The following is a 27,470-nucleotide window of genomic DNA, read 5'->3' as shown; positions in this document are numbered from 1 at the left end:
ATTACAGATAGAGGTTACTCTGCACTGTATTATGTATTTGGCGACCCGTGATATCTTTGCATGTGTTGCAATGTGCTCTGTACTGCATTGATTACTGCTGTAGCTCATCACACTCCTCATCATTGTCTATCGCTGTCGCATTTGACGTGCGTAGACTAGCAAGCAGAAGACCTCATGCAGTGACGATGAAATTCAAAATCAATTACAAACTCACAAGTCACTTGATAACACACACACAGTTCTAATCCATGAATGGATTAGTGGACATGCCAATCTCGATCGGTATCTGGTAGATGGACGAACCTTATCGTGAACTACCCTGCACGCGACCGTTGTAGTACAGCGTAACCGTGATGTGTTACGGGAGCTACGGGGACATTGGCTGCCTGAAATCAAAACCGGACTTCAGTGCGTTTGATAAAGATACACACGCACACTCATAAACACCTAAACATCATCAAATCTGATATGATGTATCCGTAGGTGTGCAGGACGGCAAAGCCAAAAATCTACCATCGCCTTTCGGGCACTGGTCAGAAACGCATTGGGCAGCGACCCAGGCGGACGAGTTGCTACAACCGGTCATTTAGGCAGCCGATACTCTGTCCGCTCAGCTGTGCTGCTGGAAACTTGCCATATGGTCGAAGAATCCTGCGTGTGAAGGTGAAGAAGTGAAAAAATCAATATTCTTGTGTTTGTTTGTTGTTTTATTTTTCATCGATAAAATTAGATACAAACGTATCTAGTTTGCGTGTCACTAAAGTTTAAGTGATAGTAAGGTGGTGTTTGGGAAACAGCAAGTTCAGTAACAGGTGCTTACAGAAAATTGAGTGCTTATTTACGGTCGTAAATGTTTGTGAGGTGGACGTGCGTGAATGTGTGCAACGGTACCAGCGGCTCGGTGTAAAGTGTTGTCGTGTGGCCCGGAGGCTGTTACGTGAGAGAGTTTGGATGTACAGGCGTTTACGCACAGATGTACCCATAGCTTCTCGACGCTGAAGTGCATGCAATTGTTTATGTGAGTGTGCTGGTGTATGTGACTATTACGATTGGTAGAGAGAAACAAAGTGTTTGCTGTAAAGATAGTTACTGATCGATTTGTTTAGTGTTGTGTCTTCTGATAGCATACCGTCAGAATGACACCAGCGCTAAGCCGTCTGCGGACGGTTAGCACGTTCGTGCTTTTAATCCCCGTCGCAATGTCCATGGTGGTGATCGATAGCAATCCTCATTCAGATCATTTAGGTAAGGCTACTACAGTATAACGATAAAATAAAGTTAAGAATTGACTTTGCAGGGTGTTTTTGTGCGTGAAGAGACATTCTTTTCATACTACGGTCTGAGATAAAGGAATAAAAAAATACTTCAAAGAATTTGTTTTCATATATTATGAGTTTTTACGAATTGAGTTAAACGTTGTTAAATGACTAATATTCCATCCTGAAGCTTGTGGCTTTATGTCGTAGGAAGAGCTGATTGCCGTTCTACTTTGTAAGGAAAATCTACGTATAGATTATATTTGTTTATCTTTGTTATTTAATTTGAGATTACGGCCCGACCGTAGGTTGAGTCGGAAAATAATACACCAAAACAGTTTGTTGCATATAAAAACACAGTTTTCGCATTTTTTAGTGGATTTTGCACAAACGGTCAAAATTTGAAGCTTGCTACATTATTTCCAACAGATTTTATCATAAAAGTATCATAGGCAGCTAATAAATCATCTTTCTTATAGATCTTTCAACGGATACTCTTGGGGACACAACGACGGAACTGAACTTGTACTCCCTCCCCGATAACAGCACCGTAGCCGTGCCGATACACTTAACGCTGGATGAAAGGATAGAGCTGGAGAAGCTCACCTGGCATTGGTACCCCTGGCGAAGAATCAGCTATGATGTGCAGCCCGACGGCAAGAAGGTTGAAATGTTTTGCTCGGGAGGCTCCTCGATGGACGATTTGCCCGATGACATCTTTACGCGTAAGTGCAAACGGTTCAGCACCCCTGCCGAGCGGTGTTTGGATAAAGTGCTTTAGAATGATTGATATGTAAATTGGAATCATTGCATACAACAGAGGAACAACGGTTGCAGGGCGCAATCGTGCTGCATTTCGTCGGTGCGATCTACTTCTTCACGATGGTGGCGTACATCTGCAGCGAATATTTCCTACCTTCGGTCGAGTGTATCTGTGAGGATCTTAATCTGACACAGGTAAATGTCGAAATCGGCTTAAGTAAATAAATACAAGCAAACGGATGCGCAATTTTGTCTGCATGCCTGTTCGCACAACAAAACAGAAGGTTCATCATAATGGGTTTAATATCTACGGGAGAGCTTAAGCGTCTAAGCACCGATAACTAATCCGGCCTGTGACGACGCTGTGCTGATAAATGTGACAGAGCAGTATGATAAAAAATTTAAAATTTCAAAATTTGTCTCGCCAGTTAGAATGACAGTAGAGGGAATGCAAGGTGGATGGAATAATGGAAGGCGTCAGAGAAACAGTGGAAATTAAATTAAAAAAGACTCTTTGCCTAATTACACACCCACACGCAAAGTGAAGCATTAACTATACTGATACATTCGGAATTGGGGCTACGCTACTGTAAGGACAGATAAGATAGATATAAAAATGATAAGATCTAGCGCGTTACGTTTGCGTCGTAGGGGAAGGTACTTTCACTTTAAAAAAATATTTAAATTCAGGCACGTTTGAGACGCACGTCTTTATGAATGATTTATTCCTACCCACGGCTGCATGGAGTATGGTCCTCTAAGAATTGATCTCAATATAAGCTCGATTGCTGCCGTAACAAAAGGCCACATAAATCTTACGGCTACACAAAACTTCAATTCACCTGCCACCGCTCGTAATCGGTATTGCTTTATCGCCGTTGAACCGTATGTATCGCGTTTATCGGTGGTGATTTACTGGACCCTAGGTTCCAGTTCATGCAAGCCTCGCTTGTGTGGGGTTCCACACCTGCTTGGTATACCCCGCTCGGGCATTGGGGACCACGTGCCCTATCAATCATTGCGTTAGTATCACACTGCGGTGTGCGAGCTTGATCCGGTACGATTACTGCAGTGAAGATCCGATCCGTGTACTGATATCGACACGCAGTGTAGCTGCTATTGCAGACGATTCTTTGTGGTTCGAACGCTTTGATGTACCTGATAATTACCTCGTGATCTTTGACAGGATGTAGCCGCCGCTACCTTCATGGCCGTCGCCTCCACGATGCCGGAGTTTTTCACCAACACGATCAGTACGTTCATTGCAGACTCCGACATGGGGCTCGGTACGGTGATGGGTTCGCTACTGTTCAACACACTCGGTGTGGCAGGATTAGCTGGCTTGGCGACGAAGGCGGTAAGTATTCTTGTCAAACAAATAATTGTTTACGAGTTATTAATTCTAGTTTTCCTGAATTTCCTTGAACAGCCCGTCCAGCTGGACTGGTGGCCACTAACACGCGACTCGATCGTGTTCTCCGCCCACGTCGCCCTGCTGATCGGGTTCGCGTGGGACGGTCGAATCTATTGGTACGAGGCGATGGTGTTCTTCATCCTGTTCTTCGTCTACTTTGTGCTGATGTTCCAGAACAAACGTCTCATGAAGATTGCCAAGAAGTACATTGAGGTGAAGTGGAATCTTTGCGCGCGAGTTATCCGCAACATCGAGGAGGACGAGCGGATTGCAGCCGAGGCTCAGGCACAGCAGGAAATTGCTACCATTCCCAATCTGGCGCGAAAAACGCTTGAAAAGCCCGCGTTCCGTGCATCGACAGCTTCCATTCTGTCGGAGCAGATGGCAGAAACGAAGATGAAGATGGGCGAACTGCAGAGTAAGTGATGCCCAAAATGAAACACTACCAAGGCCTGATATCTAACAGCTATTCCCATTGGTTTACAGTTCCCTCCCGGCACGTCGTGGATGACCCGGGCGAGTACGACGATATGACGCTGTGGAAGATCTCGTCCGAAACTTGGTATCGTGCGATCTGGTGGTGGTACAGCTGGCCACTCCGGTTCGTCACTAATTTCACCATCCCGCCGCTGCCGCGAATGCGCCGCTGGTACCCCCTTACCTTCATCATGTGCATCATCTATCTGGCCGGCTGCGCGTTCATGATCTTCTGGCTGCTCTCCATCATTGGCTACACGTTCGACATTCCGGAGTCGGTCATGGGGCTTACGTTCCTGGCGTTCGGTGGCTGCATGCCGGAAGCGGTCTCGGCCGTACTGGTCATTCGCTCCGGCAGTGGTGCGATGGGCGTTTCGAACGCGATGGGTGCGAACTCGCTCGCAATCCTGTTTTCGCTCGGGTTGCCCTGGTTCATCCGCACGCTGGCCGATGGTGGCAGCGGTACCAATGCGTACCTGGTGATTGCCTCGTACGGGCTGCAGTACTCAATCATTATGCTGCTCGGTGCGATTGCCTGGCTGTACGTGGTGATCTACGTCGCCGTGTACAAGCTGCGCAAGCGCGTCGGTATGGTGCTGTTCGTCGGGTACGGCATCATCGTTGCGTTCATGATATTAAACGAGCTCGATATCATCATTCCCTCCGGCGAGGAGTGTTAGCGGGAGCGAAGCTGCCAATCCCAGATATGTCGGTACCCTCAACTCCCCTCCAAAACCTCCCATCCCGTTTGCAGAGCTCGGCCACTTATACTCTCAATCAGGGTAACCATACCAGGTGGAATGCTCCCTCAGCAAAATGCTCAAAAACCTCCCCCAACAAGCGGAAGTATCCAGAAGCTCAAGAAAAATAGTATTTGGGTGACGACTAGTGGTTAAGATCGCCTGCTTAATACGAATTTATTAGGATTCCCGATCTACTTGCCTTGCCTACACGTTGAAGGTGTTTCCCGAGGCACAGTCCCTCCTCTCCGGCCCAACAGTAGCAGTGCTGCCTTACGGTACATCTAATGATTAGCTGAGTATTAGTTAAGTGTAGAACGCTTAAACCTTATACAGCACTATCTTGCTATCAAATCGCTCTCAATCCCCAACACAGCAGGATCTTCCTTTTCGTTGTCCAGGCCGTGATGCTGGTTTGTGTTTGCATGCGCATTTGTGTGATATTTACGTTTGACCCTTATGGATACGGCAGACCTGCCGATCGGATTTACATTATCTACTATTGTTGATGTCTATTTGTTGTGACTACAATTTCGATTTTCAGTGCATGTTTGAACTTTTCATTTGATTGTTTGCTTGATGATGATGGTGGTGGACGGCGGCATACTAGTGTGTCGTTTTTGGTTTCTAAAATTTTGATCTACAACTATCGTCTATTAACTTTACCGCAAAGGGATGTAGACGTGATAGAGGGCGACAAAAACAAACAGCGTTGCATGCGGACATTGAAAAGGAAGCCCCGGCTAGGTTTTTTTTGCATTTATTGCAAAGGAAGCGAACGTAAACTTTACCAGGGGTGCGTTGGAAACACTATTACGGTTTATATAACACGCCGTAGCGAATATTGAAAATATTTGGCACGGTTCGCAATCAAAATAAAATACTCTTTAGCGATTTAGAAACAGCGCCCAATACATGGTTAGCGTGAAATGGTTTGAGTGTACAATGCATCCGAACTCGTCTGGACGTCTTTTGTTTAACTTGCGCAATGCGATATTATTGGAGATAAGGTCTACTAGGAGACTGCAAGCAGGAACTGACTACCTAAGAAGGATGTATTAGACACTAACATTAAAAAGGATCAATTGATGAATTATTATAATTTAAGGAGACTCCGGGAGTCTCTATAATAAGCAAAAACTTCCGTAACCTTTATCTTTTCAATATGATCGTGTGTGATCACAGCCTTATATTTCAACATTGGAACACTTCTGATAGATAAGGTCACCATATTAGCACACACAATTCAGACATTGAAACAACAGACAACCCAACAGGATCCATTCTGGGAAAAAGGTGGTAAAAACAAACATGAATGCATGGGAGTTTCATAATCCAACTTTTTCTGTAATCTCAACCAACAATGGTTATCTTAATGATTTAATACATCAATACAGACTACATTCTGTGAAATGCGCCTCCCTTCATAAAGTGCACAGACTTAATTTGTTCTTATCTTGTGTTATCATTGACACTGTCGGCTTTACAGAGCCCTTCAATTAATCTCAACGCGTCCCAGATATTCCGCCGTATCTAATTTGGTTTCGCGTGATCGTGGCAGCCAGTCCTCCGCAGACAGATCTTGGATGCTCGGCCCGAATGAGTAATGTTTCTGCTCTTGCATCAAGATATCAAACGATTTTCAGTGCGTATCTCTCGTATCTCTTTAGCGAGTCCGGAATATCCGCCACTACAAACGAGCGGTAGAAAACAGTGACCATGACATCAACGCTTTGATTTTCTTATCAAACTGTAAGCGGTGCCCGATGTTTTCCTTCCTGCTCTGTGCGTACCGATGAGCACAGACAGCGTTTTGGGGTCCCGAGCGAACGGTTCTCCCATCAGCGGAGTAACGTCCACAAATGACTGATATCGAATGGCATTTAATGATGTTTCAAGTGTCATCGTTTGTGAGGGGATCAATAAAACAATCTCCTCAACACACACACTCGACCCTAGTTGGCTCTTTTCAGACGCTCTGTGGCTTGTGTGTGAAGTTGGTTCATTGGTTCAATGTTAAGGTTTTCTAACGGTTGGGCTAGCTCGCGTTAAGAGTGGTTCAAGAGATTAAGAGAAGGTGGCGCCCTACACGTTCTCACCATTAGGCAATATTTCCACGTGGTGTGTGTGTGTGTGGGTTTGGATCGATTACCTGCCAAACACTTTCTCCCGGCACAAAAGCGGACACAGTCCTAGAGTCGGAAGCAGTATTTGCCTGATGGTGGCCTCATTAAAGCTTCATGTCACAGCGAAGTCAGCGGCTATTGCATTCCGGATATTTGTCTGACGTCTTAGAGCACCCTTCGTAACCGGGCCTCTGTGTACCGTTGCCCGCACTTAAGCGTCGGGTTCCCACCACTTTAAACTGCCCCCTGATAAACCCCTGCATACAGCGGAGCAGCCAGTTGGAATGTGACTCGCACGGAGGCATCTTGCAGGAAAAGAGTGTTTTCATACGAAGCCGGAACGAAGACAGAACGATTCGTTTGGCACTGGGAGGGTTGGAAACAGCTGATGGGAAGCCGCTGACAGTGCGCCATTGACGGGGTTCCCTTGCGTTCCGGAGAATTTGCGGTCCCTGGTGGACCAATTACGTTTGCCGATAGCGCAGCGAAGACGAAAGGCTGGGGATCTGTGTGGGCGTCCCGCCGTCATATCAGGTGCAATATCTGGGAGTAAAAATAGGGATTCCCATTAGAACCACGCCAATCAGACGCAGTCAGTCGCACTTCAGACTCAATCGGAGTAACTCGGTACTCGGAGCGCGCTCTGCCAGACACATCGAAGGAGGCAGTGAAAGTGGTTTTCTTTGGGCAACGTAGCTACGGATAGTTCCAGAACGAAGGGAGCTAAATTGAAACAAGTGTTTTTTTTGAAGAAATATTCCTTGTGAATGCTAATGTAACAAAACGATGGTGCAGCTGTGGAATGGCAGTCGTAGGACTGCTGCTGGTGCAACGCTTCTGCTAGTGTTATTGCTCGGTGTGCCCAACGTTGCCGCCATATTCGGTAATAATAGGTTTAAGAAATGAGTTTAAGAAATGGCGAAGTGAGTGGAGAGGTGTCGTACGAAAATGTGTTTTCAATTATTCCAGTAAACTGTGTGCAAACATTACAACTAAACGAAATGGCTCATGTTATTCTACAAAAGCTCCGTCCTTGTACCAAATTCACAACACAAGTTTAAAATCACAAAGAAACCCTTACCTTTGCTGCTCGGTGTTTGATTAACAAGGTTCTGTTTAGAAAGTAGAAACAAGTTCACTTATTTACACACACACATACACATTCACAAACCTTCCTCTCGATCTGCTGCCGTCGAGTGTTTTGTGACAGAAGAAGGGCAGCCTTCTTAGATTGGTGGTGGAGGTTATAAAACTAAGAAGTCCTTGAGGAGAAGCGCGAAAAAAGCAAACAAAGTGGAACTCTCGTTGTGCTTGAAAAACGTGATCAATGGCGTCCACAAATACGAGAACATACAGTAAACACAGTGTAGCAAACCAAACAACGCCAAGTGCTGGCGGTAGTCCGCGAGACGACACCGTGTATCATGACCACAGTGGGAACTATAATCGATAACTAGTCGTTCCACTGGCTACTAGATCGATTTGTCTAGCGCCGTCAGTCGCCGCCTGCGATGATGTAAAGTTTTGGTGTGTTTAATTTAACTTTCCCTCCTTTCGTTTTGCAGTGCCCAGAATATACACCAGCGGAGGAGCTGTGGCCAATGTTACTATTGTACTGCTGGGTGGTGGTTCGTCTGTTGCCGCCAGGGCTACTATCGACTTTTACCCTCCGAACACATCCGACACAGCCACGGGGAATGAATCTCAGAACGCGTCCGGTTCTCCGTCGATATGCATCGTGACGAGCAGCCTGGACGACTTGCCGCCCGACCTGTTCACCGAGGAACAGCGACTGCAGGGCGCCATCGTGCTTCACTTTCTGGCCGCGATCTACTTCTTCATGCTGCTGGCGTACGTTTGCAGCGAGTACTTCCTACCGTCGGTCGAATGTTTATGCGAGGATCTAAAGCTGTCGCAGGACGTGGCGGCCGCCACCTTTATGGCTACCGCTACCTCAATGCCGGAGTTCTTTACCAACACGATCAGCACGCTGGCAGTAGACTCGGACATTGGTGTCGGCACGATCATGGGCTCCATGCTGTTTAATACCTTGGGCGTTGCCGCGCTCGTTGGTTTGCTGACAAAGATGGTAGGTTGGGCTCGCTAGTAATAGTAGTTCCCGCATGATTGTAATAAAATGTATCCTTCATGTTCTCAGCACGTGCAGCTGGATTGGTGGCCACTGACACGCGATTCCATTATCGTCACCATCTCCACCACGCTGTTGGTCGTGTGCGTGTGGGACGGTCGCATCGAGTGGTACGAAGCGATGCTCTTCAGCATCACTTACGTGCTGTACTTTGTGGTGATGTTTAAGAACGAGTCGTTAAAGAGGATTGCCATGCACTACATCCAGAACCGGTGGAATCTTTGCGGACGGTTGGAACCAGAGCCCGAAGACGGCACGATAGACGACAAGGTACCGAAAAAGTACAACATAGCCATCTTAGGGCACGCTATCAATGGAGTTCTCGTTGGGATGGATGAGGAATCGGCCAAGAAGCTTCCCCCGAGCAGTGAGTCTTCTACGAGTGCACCGATCGAACCGGTAGATCCATCTTGCTCCAACAGTTCAGTGGAGTCGGTGAAAAGTGTGAAGTGGAGCGAGTTGACCCAACTTCCAGAAGCGTCTTTTGCTGGCTGGCGAACGATTATGTGGATTTTTACCTGGCCGTACCGGTTTGTCGTGTTCCTGACCATACCGGATCCGCTTCGCTTCCGTAAGCTCTACCCACTGACGTTCGTGTGCTGTATTGGGTGGATCGGGGTGAGTGCCTACCTGGTGTTTTGGATGATCTCGGTCATTGGCAATACGTTTGGCATACCGGACACGGTGATGGGCATGACGTTCCTTGCGTTTGGCGGCTGTATGCCGGAAGCAGCATCTGCAATCACGCTTATTAGGCGAGGTAGGTCTTTGAGTCTTCCGACATGGTCACATCCATCATACTAATCGGTTTTGTTTGATTTCTCTCTCTCTCTCTTTCTCTCAAGGTAATGGCGCAATGGGTGTTTCCAACTCACTGGGAGCAAATACGCTCGCAATATTGTTCTCGCTCGGATTGCCCTGGTTTATCAGGACAATGATCGACGGCGGTCCGTCGACGGGAGCGTACATTGCGATTCAGTCGTACGGTATCCAGTATTCGGTGCTCGCCCTGTTTGGAGCTATCTTCACGCTCTACGCCGTACTGTACGTTGCCAAGTATACGCTGCGAAAGATGGTCGGACTGGCGCTGGCCGTTGGGTATCTCGTGATCGTAACGTTTATGATCCTAGTCGAGCTGGATGTATTTTTCCCCGCCGACAATCGATGCTAGGGTGTGGACATCTCGTCGTATAAATAGTTAAAACGGAAAAAAACTGTAATATAAATAAAGTACGAAGTAGAGTGTATGCGAGAATGTAACGGACACTGAAGCACGTGGATAGGGGTGCCGTTCGTAGTGAGAATGCAAAGAAAGTTTGTACATTGTTAGGACAATAGCTCAACTGAATGTTGAATTTAGCTGCTAGGAAACTTAAATTATTTTTCGACTCTTAGGGAAAAGAGACGAAGAGCATATTGAGCAAAATGAGCTGATTTGTAATAAAATAGATGTTAAAAAGTAAAAACAAACTCGTTTTAAAAATTTTTTGTAAACGTATGATAGCTGAAAGTCTGAAGGGTCAATTGCACTTAACAATGCTTACAAATTCACTCATTACATTGCATTTTGAGAACAATAAAACGACCAAACAACAAGTACAACAGGTACATTGTTTCACACGATAGATTTTGTTTGGTGACCGCTTTAAACCAGTTCCAAGCGATATGATCTTGTTTGCCGGCTTTATCTGCACACCCTCGTAGAGATATCAAAATTACTCACATACCCACAATTGGTGTAATAAACGTTTCTGCTGGTAATCAGATTTATTTTGGGGGAACAGAGACCGTTTGGCTTGACAGCAACGACATCTTGCATGTCAGATGGGCAGATATCAGGCCAGGTTCAAGAAACGATTATCGATAATTAGTATCATAACAGACACCTCACGATGGAATATTACTGACACAAATTGCACTGCCCTGCGGCTTAACCGGTCACCTAAGGTCATAAATGAAATAATACACTTTGTCCGCATTCGACCAGAGCGGTTGACCCATTTGCGATCGCACCGGGCGGATACAGCCAACCATCCGGTGCGGTGGTGTGTCATCCTGTTTGTTGCTGACAAGATCAAACAAAGCGGAAGGTTAAATTGAAGCGCTCGCAGGACCGTTTACTCATTCGGGCTGATAGTGATAAGACGGATCTCTAAGCACGCAGCACAGGTGAACAATGAGACTGTTTGTTTTGAAATGTTTGTTGTTGTTTATTTTTTAATGCGTGTGATATCTTGTAGTTTGATTTACCACGCGGATGTTGGACCAAACCGGGAGAAGAGAAATCAATATTTAAGACTATGAAACTACTTTTCTCTCGGAGAGCTTTAAGGAGGGAGGGAGTTTTTAGGGAATTTTGAAACGTGTTTTATTGATTGTTCTGTATTAGGTAAATGTATCATAATTTTTATTATTTTTATTATACATTTCGTTAATTTTGAATAATTTGATATGGCATATGCTTCTAATTTGCTTTACTTTCTAATCAGGCTTTTATTTAATAAGAGTATGTACATTTAAATAAACAAAAATGGAATACTTTATTTCAACACCTAATCCAAATCGAACCACACTCAGTACAACGGAATGTAAATTCAAACGCATTTCAACGACTTTCGATGTTTTCGATCCGTTTCGCCACAGTGGGACTGCGGCAGCGATATATGGTACGCGATGTTTTAATGCACAGTCGGCACAGTTGCATGGTTGAGCTGGACAAACAGAAAATACAAAAAAAATGCGTTTGAAAAGATATGAATGATCAAAGTTAGCTCACTGGATTGGTAGATTTACTAGATGTTATGCTATTTAGATTACATTTTCAGAATAATGGTTAACGGTCGAGTGAATATCATTTAACAGCGATAACCCAAGCGCCACAGATTAAGCTTAAACGACTGAAAAATCAAATATCCATAAAAAAAGAAAGCTCCTTAGCTTCACTAGTTTGCTCAATAGATGCCGCTTTAGAACGCAGCGTTACATATCATGAGTCGTTTGTCGTCTGCTAAACGAAGTCTTTTTATGTACCATTTAGGTTGAGAGCTTTAGCCGTTTAGAACCCGTTTAGTGGTCGTTTAGTGGAGTTGTGGGACTTGGGAACTCTCTGTATTGTTGCATACATAAAGGCTTGTGCTTATCTTTAAATTTAATAAAGAAAATGGAGACTATGATATCGTTTGAATCTTTCACTGAAATTGTTTGCCTCTTGTCTCTCACTGTGGCACAGTAATGTTTATTCTAGGGCTCTAAAATCAAACCCAATCCAACCGTCAGCTTCGAACCATTTAAAATTTCACATATTGTTGGTAGCCTACTATAATCGCTAGGCAGAAAGCAATTGCAATCAGTGCCCGTTTTCGATAGTTGTAGAATTCTTGAGTCAGTAATGCGCAACTGTCACATGCGGTAGATGGTTTCTTTTCCTCAATGTGTATACTTTGCGTCGATTTGGTGCAGAGCTGTATTTCCTCTGTCACCGTTGATCGTTCAGCCGTTTTGCAGGATACTGGTTTACCTTTTCCCTTGATTGCCTTGCTGATGGTTGAAGAAGGAGCAGAGCGTTTGCCGGAACGTTGTTCCACGGGTGCAGTTTGCTCAAGCTGCTGACCCTCGCAGGGGGTATAGTTTGCGGGAGGTTGCTTGCTGCCTTCAACCTGCACTGAGGGTGGATATTGTATCGTAAGCTTTGCCTCGATCGGTTTAATCAACTCGCCATCAATGGTGCGTAGTTTTCCAAAGCGCAAAACATCTCCCGTTTTCAGCTGTCGCGCTTGCGGTTCGCTCGCTTCCTCACTGGCCGGTCCAATGTATTCACCATTCAGGTACGTCCCATTTGAGCTGCAAAGATCCTTTTTAAGAAATATGTGATAAGTTATGAATAGTGTTTCAGAATACATTTTAACCGTTCAAGCACCTTAAGATACAGCTTTCCTTCTTGAAACAACAGTAAAGCATGAGTGTGGGACAGGATGCGATTTTCAAACAGTAAGTGGTCATCCAGTGTTGTGTTTAATTTCTTTTTACGATAGCGACCAATATGCTTTTCATTTCCTGGTGCGATCGTTAAGATGCGCGTCTGCAATACAACGATGGTGAATATAAGTTGCAGAATAATTTTCTGAGATAAAACTTACCTCGAAAGGATGAGAATTTTCTGTACATTCTAGCTTAATTTCACAGTTTTCTAGCGCGTCAGTGTTTTCAGTTTCAGCCATTTTGCACATTAAGACAGGGCGAATTTGCCTTCTACAGTTATTTTATACAGGTTGCTAGGATTGGAACAAAAAATCAATTTGAACACGTTAACTAGATCATGTTCAGCAATGGGTCCTAGAATGTGCCTACTTTTTAACCTAGAAGTTTGACGCTCAGCTAACATCAGTTTGAATTTATGTTGCTGCTTGCAAAAAAAAATCACTTAATTAATTATATCTAGTTCTAGGTTAATTATTCCGCAATGTTTCTTCATTAAAGGAACCGACTTTAAATGGCCAAAAAGTCCCCGCACTCATCCGGTAGCAACCATCATCATTACATTTACCGTTTGTGCTACATTTGCAATTTTATTACGCCAAACCAAGTTCAGCACTGTTACGTGTAATTTCGTTTTTGTTTTTCAACACATTTCCCCCCGCCCATTTTGAGCGCATAATGACTCACCCACATTTTATCCGCTTCAAAATGATATCTAAAACCTTACCCCGTCTCTCTCTCTCCCTCTTTTCCTTAAAAAACGATCAAATTTCTACGCTCTTCGTGAAAGATTCTTCATGATCTAGATCTCAATTATTCAGGCGTTTGCCGGAATTGGCACCCAGTACAGTCAGACACAGCACACACACACACACACACACACACACACACACACACACACACCATGTTTTCCTCCCTCATTATGCATGTACCGAGGTAATGATAAATTTCTAAAAAGAAACTTGGCTACATGTATGGTGTTTTGAGTGTGGCAGTCAAATTATGATAACTATGCGCTCGATTTGGTTTGCTTTGAACCGCGCGCATCAATTGATCGATCGCCACAACGTATTAGGTGTGATATGATCGCTTCATTGGAAAATGGGGAGGTTTATAAAAAAATAATAAAAAACAGGTAAAAAGGTCTACCTCCATTTCACTTCCTATTGGTGCAATCTATATCATTAGTTTATAGATAGTGCAGCAGGTGCAAAAAGTAGTGAAAGTTTTGATAGGAATGAAGCACCATCTTCCATATGTTGTTATATGTTTATGGTTTTGTTTGTTTTGGTTGTACGTTATGTGAGAATTTTATGTCTCGTTAAATAATTTATCGTTCGTAGTTTAGGGGCTGTTTTGTTTTGGTTTCTAGCACAGCTTATGGATGTATTTTTCTTTTAGTTAATTGTATTGTGACTTCAATATCAATAAATTAAATGCAGTAATTACTTTGCTCCAGGATTATCTAAATAAAAATTATTAATTAAAACTAACAAAATCCGCTTTTAAATAGTTTATAAACGTTATACTATAAAAGATAGAATGACATCACCATAGTAAAACATAACAAAATAAACGAGCAAGAAACAACACGATGAATAAATAATAGACTGTACTATAGACTATAAAAAAGAATAATAGACTATGAAAAATTAGTAAAAATAAGTAAATTAGTAAACATGTAACAAAACTGTTAACAGAAGAAATTTTCGGGATTAATTCGATTAATAAAAGCAAGTTCGATGTGTAATTCATCACGCAAAAAGAAAAAAATAAAATGAACAAGAAAAAATCCAACCAATAAATCATATCTCCCAATACTAAAAAACTGCGAAATGCACTATAGCGTTCATGCGATAATTGAAATTTTATTAATATTATCCAGCACCGCACCACGCGAACTGTAAAAGAAAATTCCCCCGCATGGAAGAAACCAAACAAAAAAAGTGTGCAGAGAAATCGACAGCCGTCAGTCACCGAGTGAGGAGTGCATTATGACGGATACCGGGTACCAACCGGCAGCAATGTTTAGATGGACGGCCTTCGCGGTCAACCTAAATCACCGCCCAGCACATACACACACACATACACTCTTGTCCGAAATTGCCTTCATTGAGGTCGACGGTTGGTTTGGGGTGGTGTTTTTCTTTGCCTCTGCCACGGGGCCGTACTGTCTAATTTTGGCCTAAGTGTGTGATTTATTTGGTCATCAATTAACCAAACCAAGCAAAAAAAGACGTAAACGGACCGAAAACTTTTCCTCCCCGGAGACAAAAAAAAACACAGCATTTCACCTGCTGTCGATTGTAAAAAAAACTGTCGTAGAGAGCGATCATATGGTTACACACGTTTGCGGATTTTGTCTAGCGAATTCACAAGCGAGAGAGATTTCGTGCCAAAGTTCAAAAAGCGTTGACGGTACAATGCACGCTGGCTGCGGGTGCTGCGTTGTGATTTGTATCGAGACAAGCGCGTCCCATTCGCGGTTAAACTTTCGAAGCGCGTGCGTCACGTTCGATTAAGCAAGTCGTTAGCAAAACTCCATTTCCAAAGCAGCAATGTCAATTCTTTACTTCCGGAACTCTTCCTCCTTTCTCTTTCAGGAAGGGGGACGGGGGGGGGGGGTGTTTCCGGTTGACAATGGCACAAAAAATAGGCACATTTACATTTTGCCAATATGTGCAATCAAAAAAGAAGAAATAAATAAATCATCAACCGTACACATCGTCAAAACCGAACTTTTGGGGCGTGAGTTTTGCGATCCTCGCAGTTGCAGAATTTTTAATTTTCATGTATAAATATACAAAAACGATTTTCCACTTAGCAAAAGAGGAGAGAAAGAGGTTGAAGACGTGAGGTATAGGAGGGGCAAATAAATTCGATGCGATTCACCGGCCAACAAGCGTATGCTTGACCACCAGTGCGGTTGATTGGAGCTGCGGCAAATCGGATCATTGGCTCGAGAAGCCCATTAGCATCAAAATGCGATCAATAATCATCCACACCCACCCGCACACGCACGGTTGCATTTGCACAATGGCAGTCCGATGAACGGTACATTAGAGCTACATTTGGGATTTAAATTGGGTGTAAATGCTCATAAAGATTAGATCAAAATGTATGATATTTGCAAAAAATATAAATATTCAAACATAAAATATACATGTCAATCATAGCAACGTTCCATGCGGTAAAACTCGTGTCACTCAACCCGTCAAAACGCATTTTTGCACACGTCGTTTATACCGTCTTCCTGGTTGGTGGTTGAAATTCAATCCAACCCAACAGTTCACGCCTGTCCGTGCCTGCCATCGGGCTTAAACGAACCGGTAGTAGCGCCAGCCTTCAACCGCTATCACAATTCCGCCAACTGCACTCAGTTATGCATAAAACTGTATCTTAATGCAAGGGGCCCATACATGCGGGAGCTACAAAAAACCGCAGCCACACGTAGGATCCGTTGTCCAGGCGGGAAGAAAAACAAATGACCGTTCTCATCGGCACACCCAATGAGTTGGTTGGTAAAGTTTGCACGCGCGCGTCTGTGGGTAAGAAGGTGCGAGCAGGGAGAGATGCGCTAATGAACTTCAGCAATTGATGCAAAAAATATGGGAAATATGGATGTGAATCTGGTGAATCGCCGTTAGTGGCAGTAGCGAAAATTATCGATCGTTAGATGGATTGATTGTTTTCCACCTGCTAATGATATTCGTTTTACTGTTGGACGGTTGGTTTGGGGGTTTTGATGAGCAAATTTTGTTCCCACATGCAGGAAAAGCTACTGATTACCACGTACAAATGTAGTGTATAAACAAGTAAAAATGAACATAACTTTTGCGTGATGTACCAATAATAAAAAATGCAGATAAAGTTGTTATTAAAGGAATAATAAATAAAAAGCTTAAGCGGCCAAAAAGCTCTCTCGCTTTCTCTCTGTGACTTAAAATTTACTCTCATCAAAGCTTGAGGCTTAAATATCTTGATTTTGCTCCCAAAGCTGCACATTGGGATGAAATGCGGTTAAAATGGATAAATTTAAGTTACTTTGGGGATAAAAAAATAAAAATCTTTAGCATACTGTGCGTTTTAAAACACCCTTTTTGTGGTAATTTTACCAGGTTCATGCTTAATGGGAAAATGTTTCATAACTAATAGAACTTAAAACTAATAAACACAAACGTAAAAAAAACAAACATTTAATAACAAGCAAATGATAATAATTATGTATTTATTGAACACTTGGATCAACCTACTTTTGTCGTAAATACTCAAACTCATCCTATTCAGTCCAGATATGTTGTGGCAATGTGTTGTTTGTAATGTGTTTTTTTTTTCAATGAAGATTGAAATATATTTTTAACGGTAATAGGCTGTTTGATAAGAAAACAAAAACTGCATATTTTGATTACTATAAGTTAAAAGTATATTAGGAATCTTCGATGATCGCAATGGCATTATGTTCTACTTTTTCCTATTTTAAATTTATAGTAAATTTATATTAAATTTATTACTTTTATTATGATAAAATAGATAGTATTTATAGATAGTATATCATTTATTTGATACGATTTGTACAAAAAATTCTTAAGTTTCTGGCTTTTAAACGCATCAAATGTTTTAGGAAAAATGCAATTTATGCTGCACAGTACAATTATTTAAACAAATTGTACTGATTTGATGTTTGCCATACACAGTTGCCATTTGTAATTTGTTTATTTCAAATTCAACGGGTCGCGTGGCCCTCTTGAAGCATTTAATAAAAATAACATTATAACATTTAAAACATAACATACAGATTTGAACAGACTGTATTTTAAGCTATTCAAGCGATGAGCTCTGTCCCAACAGGCTCCATAGTGTTCGTTATCTTTGCGAGCAAATGGACACCCTTTGCGCTCTTTTTTCCGCTTGCGCACTCTCTCGCGCTCTCTCACTTCCAAACAGTGTACCGGGAAACTATTTCCCTCACATTCCCTCACAAATGAACCGACTTGGGGTTATCTCACTCTAACTCAGCTGGAGCAAAGGCGAGCCTCACGTTCCCTGGGAGCAGAAGTCTGAGCACTGAATCGCGCCAAACGGTGGCTTTCGTGCTGACCCAGCACACGAGTTCCAATTGCATCGTCGACGAGTGCGCACAGGTGAAAACTCGCTGGTCGATCGCCCCTAGCACACAGACACACCTTCTATCCGGTTGCGATCGTACCTAACATTTTTTGGTAGGTTGGTTGTGCTGATGCGGGCAGTGGTGTAGTTTAAAAACGGAAAAACGGAGTTCATCTACCTTGCGAAAGAGAAGCTGAGGGTCACAAAAAAAACAACGAGTGACGATCACCTGTATTTGAAGTGAGCTCTCGATCAACGGAACATACGTTTGCACATAAACGCGATCGGCGTTGTGTGTGGTTCGGTCCGCCTGCGTGTTACAAGTGCTGCGTGTGTCAAAGTGTGTATCATTAGTCGGTTGTGTTTGGCCCCATCGGAAGGGAACGGTGCGTACCATTAGAGGTCAGGCTCCTCCTGTTCGACTTTTCGATCCGCTGGGATGAACAAGCTCGTCAAATTGACGTCACGCAGATAGGTAGCCAAAAAAAAGCGATTCATTGCCCTCAGAGCAAAAGGTTTTGTGCCCGGTTGGTGACAGTCGGTTTTGTTTTTAAAGTGTTTAGCAAAGAGAAGCATTTTGTACTAGTTGAATCATCCTAAAAAAAAGTTGTGTAGCCGAAACCAAGCTCCAATTAGGGGGAAACGTTTGCACAGGTGCAGTGTAGTCAGACCGAGCGAAAAGGTGGTTTGCCCGTGCGTCGAGATAGAGGCAGATTAAATCAATACCCTCTATCGCTATCTGCCGTTTCAAGTGGTCGTGGTGGTTCGGGGTGTATTATCGATTGATAACGCGTAAAGCCGAGACCCAACCTTAGCTCCAGCAATCATCATGAGACAGATCGGAATGGAGGTAAGCGTTTTTTTTCTCTCTTAACAGTAGTTGACTAGGAAGCGGCTTTTTAAGTACACCGATTGTTGGCAAACCTCAACCTTGCCCGCGATGTGTGGCTAATTGCCCTTACGATCGGATAGCATGTTCCTGGTCATCAATAAGCCGTCTTAGATTGGGGCCTAATCTTTGATGGGTCACCATCACCGACTCTATTTCCGGGGAGGTTTTAATTAAAGAGCAATCAGTAATGTTTGGCAGTACAATGATTAGAATGATTATTGAAGCAATATGACAGTGGCTCAATAAATTATGATAACGCTATTAAATTAGCTATCTTTTGCTTAAGCTTGTAAAACATGAGTTTAAGAAATGGAATCGAAAATGGTGCAGCCAGCACCAGGGAAGAGTTAGCATTAATTTCCTGCCCGATACAAAAAGGGTCTCCATCCGGCAACCGAACCGAAACGATCCGTTTCCTGCGGGAACCCTTCCACCAAAACAAAAAAAAAAGAACTGTAATTCGATGAACGTTAATTTTCAACTCCGCACCACAACGTCCCCATCGTTTCGGACAGCAGCAAAACCGACCCTTTTGCTACAGTGAGCCCTTTCTACTGCATTTTACGGTGTCTTCTTTTTACTGTCGGCGGTGTGACGGATCGCTGGCTGGCTGGGTTGGTTGGTGAAGTGGATCAAAATACCACACCACCATACGCACGGGACCATGTGGTGCGAGCGATCGAAGCGAATGCGTTGGTCACCCGGCGACACCTGAGCCGCCCGGTATAAAATTTGGTATCGAAGGAAGTACGGCTTCAGATGCTAACAGGCTTCTACCACCACCACCACCAATCGACCATATGGTCCAGCGGCCAACCCGTGACGGTGCGTGTCTGTCTCGACCGACACCGCCGGACAGCTGATTCTGTAACGTCAGTGGATTGAGCATTTTTTCTTCTTTATGTTAGCTCGTGTTTTTTTTTGTTCATTAGAGCGTGTTGTGTTTTATTCTTTCTAAAGCGAAACTCTTTTTTGTAGAGCACAATTTGTAAAGTGATCATTAAATTTTGGTTCTGGTTATAAGCCCAAGTGTACATGAAGATTTTATTCTTTTTTCCATGCTTTTCAAAAAAAAAAAAAAAACATTACCTTTAAGAGAGTATTAAATGAATGAATTTGCACTCTATGTTTAATATGAACGTATTAAAAAAAAGCAACATAGCAAACAAACAACAGCAGCGTGTGGCAAAAGGTGTTTATTTCTTTATAAGAAATTCACTTCCCATGCGCGCAGCAGAGCTTTGCTGTACGCTATAACGCACGATAGCACGAACGCGAAGAGGGCACGTAACTTTGGCCGCTTCCTGGAACTACGATCCTAAGCCCGTTTTTATCGGAGCGTTAGCCCTTTATCAATGTGAGAAAATAAGCTCCAAAATAATCCAAACTCATACTATTTCCACACGCTTGGTACGAAAAAAACAGAACTAAAGCTTTCTGTTTTTGCTGCAAAAGTGGTCCTTTTAAAACAATAAACTTTGCTTCTGTTCCGGCACAACCATTTGGTTTCCGCATCGCCACTTGCTAATGTGGACATTATGAAGGGCCAAGACGACGGTTGAAGTGTTCATCATTTAATTCACATTTTTTCACCTGCCTGTCTGGTTAATGAAACGAAAGCAAAACAACAGCATAGGGCTTGATGTATATTGTAATGACCTAAACCGTGGATGCCACTTCCTTCATTAGAAGTGTGAATCGTGTGTGTGTGTGTGAGTGTGGGGAGGGGAAAAAGTCCTACCTGTACCTCTTCTTCTGCTTCTTGTGCGAAGAGTGTGAGTTTTATTAATGCATCACTCTACTACATCCCCTGGTTTTTTCTCATATGTGTAGAAGCGTTCCTTTCGCTTTCCGAACTGGCCGGGGGAAAGTCAGTTCCATTCCATTACGTCTACGAAGCAGCGAAACAAATGCACACTTCCATTTGCTGTGGGGTGCAATAAACGAGTGCACTTCCTAATTCTTCTGCTTCCCGCCATTATGCTGATGGCGCTCATAATTTGTAAGCACCTTCCTACCAACTCTAACCAAGACAAAAAGACATACAGCGTGTCTTCTCCTTCAAGATGTAGTAATCATTTAACGGTAGTTTACTGGTGGGAGCCGTAGCCGGGCAATACTTCTATAAAATAATACCCCAAAAAGGGAGCCCCCTGTGTGTGTGAGTTGCGTTGTGTTATGCTCGCAAGCTTGCGGGAAAAGTGATTCGGAAAGTGAAACAAAAAAAAAGCCGGAGTGTAACGGACCGCACGCACGAAGGTGCATCCGATCAAGACAAAACAAACACACACACGCGTGCATTAGTACATCGTGAGAAATTTATGGAATCACCACCATACTCTTACCCTCTTCCTCCCTGTTTGAATGTTTGATTGAAGAGAAGTGAACATAGTACAAATACACGAACCGTGTTATGCCCAGGCGAGGTGCTGAAAGCGAGAGAACACAACAATTGGCAATAATTTATACACTGGTGGGTGGGCGGAAACGGGACCCCACGAGGGGGAAGTTTCCTAATCCCTCCCCATACAGCCCAGACTATAAGCAGGAAACTAATGTTATTATAAATACTCGCCAGGCACGCCAACGCCTTAGATAAACGATAAGCCGAACGTTACGCGCATGGGGCAATTATGCAAAAAAAAAATCCGCAACAACTGAAGTAGAATTTGTTGCTGAAGTGATTATTATAATCGGCACACATCGGTACACGGGTGTAATAGCACCCGAGCAAACACCGTACTAAAGAAACGTACCAATCAAAAAACAATAACCCAACAGACAGACAGATCAGCGCCGGGTTAAGCCGCTGAGAGTTAGCTCTATCCACCTAACGCCTAACGCCTCATTCTTTGTCGTTTCGCGTTACGCCGAAACACTTGTACAGCTTCTTTCGCCTGACTAGACGAGCGGTTGCATTGTTGCTTCAGTTCAAAACATTCGAAAGTGTGTCTTGCCAACGTGTGTTGCAAACGCAGCTGTTGGTGTGGTGCTGCTTTTGGTGCACAATTATGTTGCCACTTTGCCACTTAGTCGCGGTCGGAGGACTATAACTAGACACTTCGGGGTTGGGGTGGGAGTGAGAATTAGCTAGCATCAGCACTTAGTGTATGGATGGGAACTGTTGTTTTGTAATGCCTAGCAGCAGCAGGTGAAAAAAAAACAACAACCACAAAATGGGCAAAATGTCAAGTAAATCTGATCGTAGCCTTCGGAAGGAGAGTATTTTCTTTGGCAGGTTGGAGCGAAGTGAAATGTGCGTAATTTGGTGTGAAAGGTGATTCGGTTTTGAAGACGAGCTTTTTTCTGAGCCAATGTGGCACTTACTGTCACTTTTACAATGCCAACGAGACATTATTTGTTGGTTCGGGGAAAAGTGGCAAATCATTTTAAATATTTATGCGTAAAAACTGCCTTCGAAGACTTCCTTCGTTCCGTCATAAGTTTGGTGAAGCTTTAGAGGGTTACCAATTAACCATGTTACTACAAAGCCCTATACCGATTTGCATTGACGAGCAGGTGTAAAAATACGTCATTATGAGAGGAAATATGGCTATCTCCAGATAAAATAAAAGAAAATATGTATTTAATGTAACATATGTTTTTGAAATAAGTAAAATGAAATGAAATTGTAAAAAGAATCCTTTTGTGCATCTTCCTCTCGAACGCGGCTAAGAGGGTTTCGTCAGATTTGGACAGTGCCCATATCTCAGAGGCGTATGTGAGTACCGGCACTATATAGGTACTATATAGTCCCAGCTTCGTCCGTCGCAACAGGTTCTTTGAGGTTAACTTAACAGGATTTCTCAGGCTGTAGAATGACCGGTTGGCTGTCAGTATTCTTGCGAGCAACTCTATAATAGTCGTTGTTGATCTTTGACCCAAGAAAAGTGAATTCGGAAACGACTTCAAAAGTGCATTCACTTATCTGTACGTCACGCCTACGTAGGTTTGGATTGTTTAATGATTTGAAATCGTTTATCCGCAATCTGAGGATCTTTACCGACAGGTCATCCCTTGGTAGGCTTCTGCAACATAGGAGAGCCGCAAACCAATAATCTCTATATCATTGGCGTATGGCAGGATCTGGGTTGACTTACAGAAGATGGTTTCCGTGGTCTCCACCCTCGAGTTCCGAATGGCCCTCTCTAGCGTCAAGTTAAATAGGAGACAGGTAAGACCTTCCTCCTGGCGCAGACCTTTGGTGGTAGCAAAAGGCTCTGAGAGTTTTCCATCCACCTTCATCTGGCAAATGACGTTTGTCATAGTCATTCTAACTAGCCTTATCAGTTTCACCGGAATTCCAAATGAGCTCATAGCGTCGTACAGTTTTACCTTGGCTATGCTATTATATGCAGCTTTGAAGACAATGAAGAGATACGGAACGTGTTGTGTCTGTATTCTACCATCTTCGCCAAGATCTACAGCATGGTGAAGATCTGATCAGTGGTTGATTTTCCGTTTCGGAATTTTTTTTTATAGTTTCTATCTGATAGTCGGAACTATCTTTTCGACGTGAGGGACAAGTCAATCCTGAAGGATCAGGGAGAATATTGTATAGGCGGTATTCAACACCATAATACCCCTGTAGTTGTCCAACCTGTCTCCCTTCTTGTATATGGGGTAGATGATGCCAAAATTCCAATCACAAGGCATCGATTCGCTGTCCCACTCCTCAGTAACAATTTAATGAATCTCCATTTCTACTCGTGTACTTCTATTCTTGATCAGTTCAGCTGCGATTCCTTCAGTTCCGGTGCGTAATCCATCAAAAGTAATTCATCAAAGTACTGAGCCCACCGCGAGAGGACCTCTGGTTGGATACTAACCACATCTCCATCCTTGATGCAACAGTAGGTTACCTTAGGTGCAACGTTGCTTCGGTGACCTGCTATCGCTCGCTAAACTTTTGTGTTGGTCCGTACGCCTCTCTGGTTTGCTCGAGTTCCCGCATGTTTTACTTTTCCCAAAACAAAAACTGTCACACCCAAACATACATCTTCAAACGTTACTTATTTCCCCTTTCAAACTCATTCTAAGATCTAATTAATGCTAAAGAACCGATCGCGATCTCTGTCAAGTGTCAAAGTCTTCCGGATCCGAAGAAACTGCTACTTTGCCCATTCTCCAAAGCGATTGAAGAGTTCCTAACGGTTACGTTCCCTCCGTAAAACACGTCCGTTTTCTCCCACCCACAGGGAGGTGTGAAAAGCTACTCAGCCAAAACAATGACGCGCGCTCGTCGTCTCCATCGGGGAAGCAGATGTTTATCTGTTTCATTATGTACTATTAAAAAATTGTGACGAAAGATTGCTACCCCAAACCCACGGTATCATTTCACTCCGTATCTTGTGATCACTCGGAATGTTTGTCGCTTCAATCTGGCCACAGAGCGTGGTGGTGTGTTCTATTGGACCGCGCTCTTGGTTGACATGTCTATCAAGCTTTCTTTATAATACCATTAATTAAGTTGACACGCTGAGCTGGGGTGGGAAACAAAAGGCAGGAACAAGATCAGCACACTTTATGGAGTTCGGTTAGAGTGGGAAAAACCATCAACAAAGGGAAAGGGAAATATGCAACGTAAACCAAAAACGATAAAATAGCAAAGAGATAAATTGAGCCAAACACACAACAGATCTTAAAGCTCAAACCCTCGTCCATCTTACCATTTCGCTTTCTCTCGGCGCGAAAAGATCGAGAGTCCTCCCCGCTCAACATATGTTCTTTTGCCGTTCAACAACATTGTCGGGGGGCTGTTTATTGTGCATCTTACCTCACCGCGCAGCGTCGGTACGTTTTCACTGAACTGAAGGATGTTGATTTTGCTGCTGCTGCTGCTGGGGCCGTTTGCTTGTTGCGGATTTTATCGACCCACCAACAAACACTCTTCAGCGGGCTTCCCCGTGTTTACTGTCAGATTATAATTTCGCTTTTTTTTGTTTTCTTGCAATCTGCAATGCTTGTGCGAGTTTCATTGCTTTCTGCGTACATGTTGCCCCGTGCGAGGAATTGCTGTTTGGAAGGTAATGAAGGGGTAATAGGACCGATCCTACAAGCGCAGGTGTTGATGGGCAAGTCAGTAAAGCAAAAAAAATCAAACAAACGAGGAAGCCCACAAAAGATGCAATTGTTAATGGTGTTACTGTTGTTGGTTAACGCTGCTTATCTGGCCCTCGACTGATTTTTTTTTATTGCTTTTGCAACTCTTTACTGCTGAATCAGTTGGAAGCGCTTCACGGAATGCAAATGCGTGCCTGCAGTGGTCAGACAACAGTAACAGTAACAGAGCACAAAAAAAGGAAGATAAATTCAATCACAGTGGGAGCAAAAACCCAACCACAAGTGTGTGTGTGTGTGTATGTTTCAAACACATGTGAACCATGTTCTCTTGAGGCACTTTCTCCGGTGTACTTTGTGCAAAAAGCAAGAGGATACAGTACAACTTGAAGCTGCAGCAGCAAAATGATGATGGCTGTGATTTTGATTTCATCGGGCGAAGCCGGTTTGATGGGTTTAATCGTGCAAAGATCGGGCAGGCGATCGTAAAGAACGTGCTTGAGTGATTTGGACACAAGTGTAACTTTCAAGGTTTGTGCATCTTATTGTGCATTTCAAACGTGTCTTTGGAGTAAAAAATGCTTATCTTAAAATAGATTTAAAATCGCAGCTTTACTAAATTACATGCTACAAGCATAAACATAGCGATTAGCTTTTCTGCAATCATGAATATTTATTTCGAAACTCATATTACCTCACATAGTCAGCGCGCAACGCTCAACATGGTAGCACATTTGGTTGAAATGCAAAAAAAACCACCCTGTCTGATGCAACCGGTTCGTTCGAATGTTGATAAATGACTTACATTTAGCTGGACCATTTTGTTGCCAAATTGATCATGCCGCCAAACAGGGAGATGAGTTATCGTGCTGAAGGAACCGAACTGAGAGAAATATCGCCCAAAAGCCCTTGAGCGATCCATAGCACCCAAACCAAAAAACCGGTCCCCGTCACCTTCGCGCGAAAGGAAAGCGTTCGAAATACGATCACGAGCGGTAAACGACGACCGGAGGAAAGTAAAAGTCGCTTGTTCCGTCCCAACCGCCGATAATGGGTTCGTCGCTTGTTTATATCGATCGGGAATGCCATTCCAGGTACAACAGCATCAACAGCAACATATTGGGGCAGTGTCATTGCCTCTCCTCCGATATACCGCGAGGCGCGCCATATATGCGACGGACAACAACAAAAAGGGCAAAATTTCGGGAAATTGATCATTCAGCTCGTATTTCCCGTCCGTTTTTTTTATTATTTGAAACGGTGAACGATCATTTACAAGATGCTGCAATCGTGCCCGAACACTAGGGAAGCAACAGGGGCAAACCGGTGCGGGGTAGAAATTATTCAACAGCGACGAATTCCATTGCAAAAGCCAAATCGTTGGAAGGAGAAAACAACGTGACAGTGCGCGGCCCCCCATCGCACTTCGCACGGCCTCTGGGGGAAAGTGAGAAAGGTCACCTTCGTGCGTCCCATAAATCGAGCTGTTTTCGGTTCCGTTCTGCCGCAATCAATACACGGTATTGTGTGATTTGCGATGACTGGTGGTTTGGCAGCATTCGCGCAGCAAACCCCCTTCTCGGTGCAAACCACGCCAAAATGCTTTCCATTTTTGCTTTCATCGTCAGGGCGAAGCGTAATTTGCGCCAACCCTCAGAACCCTGGGGAAGCTAAACGAGAGGGGAGTTCGAAACGGGAAACTCGTGGAGTATGTAACGGATGGTATCTTGGGCCCATGGTACGACCGAATAGGGATGAGGTATTATAAATTTTGCAAGCTTGTTTGCTTCGTGTGCAATTACGTGTGGCGAAAAGTTCAAAGCGCTCGGGCAGGCAGCTTGATAAGCCGATAGTGTGGGTCTTTCACTTCTTTATCGGCGTTTTGTTCGTAAAGGTTATTTTGGTACTGGAATTTAGGCAAACGTTTGAGCGCGCTTGAGGTGGTCTGTATGACGAATTGGATTGTCTACTATGGGAAAGGTTATATAGTGAGTGAAATTCATATAGCAAGAATCTAGCAGCAAAATCTTGTTTGTTTGGTTTGCCAGAATAAAATAGAAAAGAAACCAGAGCAAAACTGTTATTGATCTCTTTTCGATTTTAAACTATAAAGCAAAATGTTCAGCCTGTCAGTGGAGCAATATTTATCTTGGGGGTTGTATTTTCCAACCCCATTTGATAGTTGCAGTCCGCCATATTGGATTTTTCCAAATTGAGTACTGGAGGTCCCCGAGATCACCATCAGCGGAGACCGAAAACGGCCGCAAAATACATACAATTAAAAATTTCTCAATTTACTGACAAAACATCACAAATTTGCGTGTAATTTTGGCTTGAAGTGTTAGGTGTAGGGTTAGGCTGACTACCAACTGGTCATTCTACAGCCTGAAAAGTTCCCTGCAAAGAACTATGTAGCACCTATATAGTATCGGTACTCATATGCGCCTCTGAGATATGGACACTGTCCAAATCTGACGAAATGCTAAGAAGGGTTCTTGGCGCCGTACGTGTGG

General features: G+C 43.6%; 4 protein-coding genes across 4 annotated transcripts in view; 3 read left to right on the top strand and 1 right to left on the bottom strand.

Annotated features, from left to right (window-relative positions):
* The first annotated feature begins 502 nt into the window (after positions 1-502).
* Positions 503-5,563, top strand: LOC1270982 (sodium/potassium/calcium exchanger 3). The gene is made up of 7 exons (XM_309720.5): positions 503-1,018; positions 1,107-1,245; positions 1,736-1,981; positions 2,077-2,213; positions 3,205-3,375; positions 3,448-3,850; positions 3,919-5,563. Exons 2-7 carry the CDS (start codon positions 1,137-1,139, stop codon positions 4,587-4,589), a joined length of 1,737 nt encoding a protein of 578 aa, XP_309720.4. The 5' UTR covers positions 503-1,018; positions 1,107-1,136; the 3' UTR covers positions 4,590-5,563.
* A 1,379-nt stretch (positions 5,564-6,942) lies between these two features.
* Positions 6,943-10,547, top strand: LOC1270983 (sodium/potassium/calcium exchanger 4). Its single transcript, XM_061657364.1, has 4 exons — positions 6,943-7,658; positions 8,341-8,864; positions 8,934-9,684; positions 9,770-10,547. The coding sequence occupies exons 1-4, from the start codon at positions 7,562-7,564 to the stop codon at positions 10,093-10,095; spliced, it is 1,698 nt and encodes a 565-aa protein (XP_061513348.1). The 5' UTR covers positions 6,943-7,561; the 3' UTR covers positions 10,096-10,547.
* Positions 10,548-12,102: 1,555 nt separating this feature from the next.
* Positions 12,103-13,238, bottom strand: LOC133393732 (uncharacterized). Its single transcript, XM_061659875.1, has 3 exons — positions 13,061-13,238; positions 12,841-13,002; positions 12,103-12,775 (listed from the first exon to the last, which is right to left on the bottom strand). Exons 1-3 carry the CDS (start codon positions 13,148-13,150, stop codon positions 12,212-12,214), a joined length of 816 nt encoding a protein of 271 aa, XP_061515859.1. The 5' UTR covers positions 13,151-13,238; the 3' UTR covers positions 12,103-12,211.
* A 4,742-nt stretch (positions 13,239-17,980) lies between these two features.
* The window catches only part of LOC4577649 (uncharacterized), a 31,227-nt gene continuing 21,737 nt past the window's right edge, over positions 17,981-27,470 (top strand). The window contains exon 1 of the mRNA XM_061656103.1: positions 17,981-18,855. Coding sequence (XP_061512087.1) covers positions 18,835-18,855 — 21 coding nt within the window. The 5' untranslated portion in view covers positions 17,981-18,834. The remainder of the gene's footprint in view (positions 18,856-27,470) is intronic.

Source organism: Anopheles gambiae, chromosome 3, assembly GCF_943734735.2.
Source record: "Anopheles gambiae chromosome 3, idAnoGambNW_F1_1, whole genome shotgun sequence".
Classification (NCBI taxonomy): domain Eukaryota; kingdom Metazoa; phylum Arthropoda; class Insecta; order Diptera; family Culicidae; genus Anopheles; species Anopheles gambiae.
Note: the sequence above shows the minus strand (reverse complement) of the source record. Positions and strands in the feature narration are given on the sequence as shown.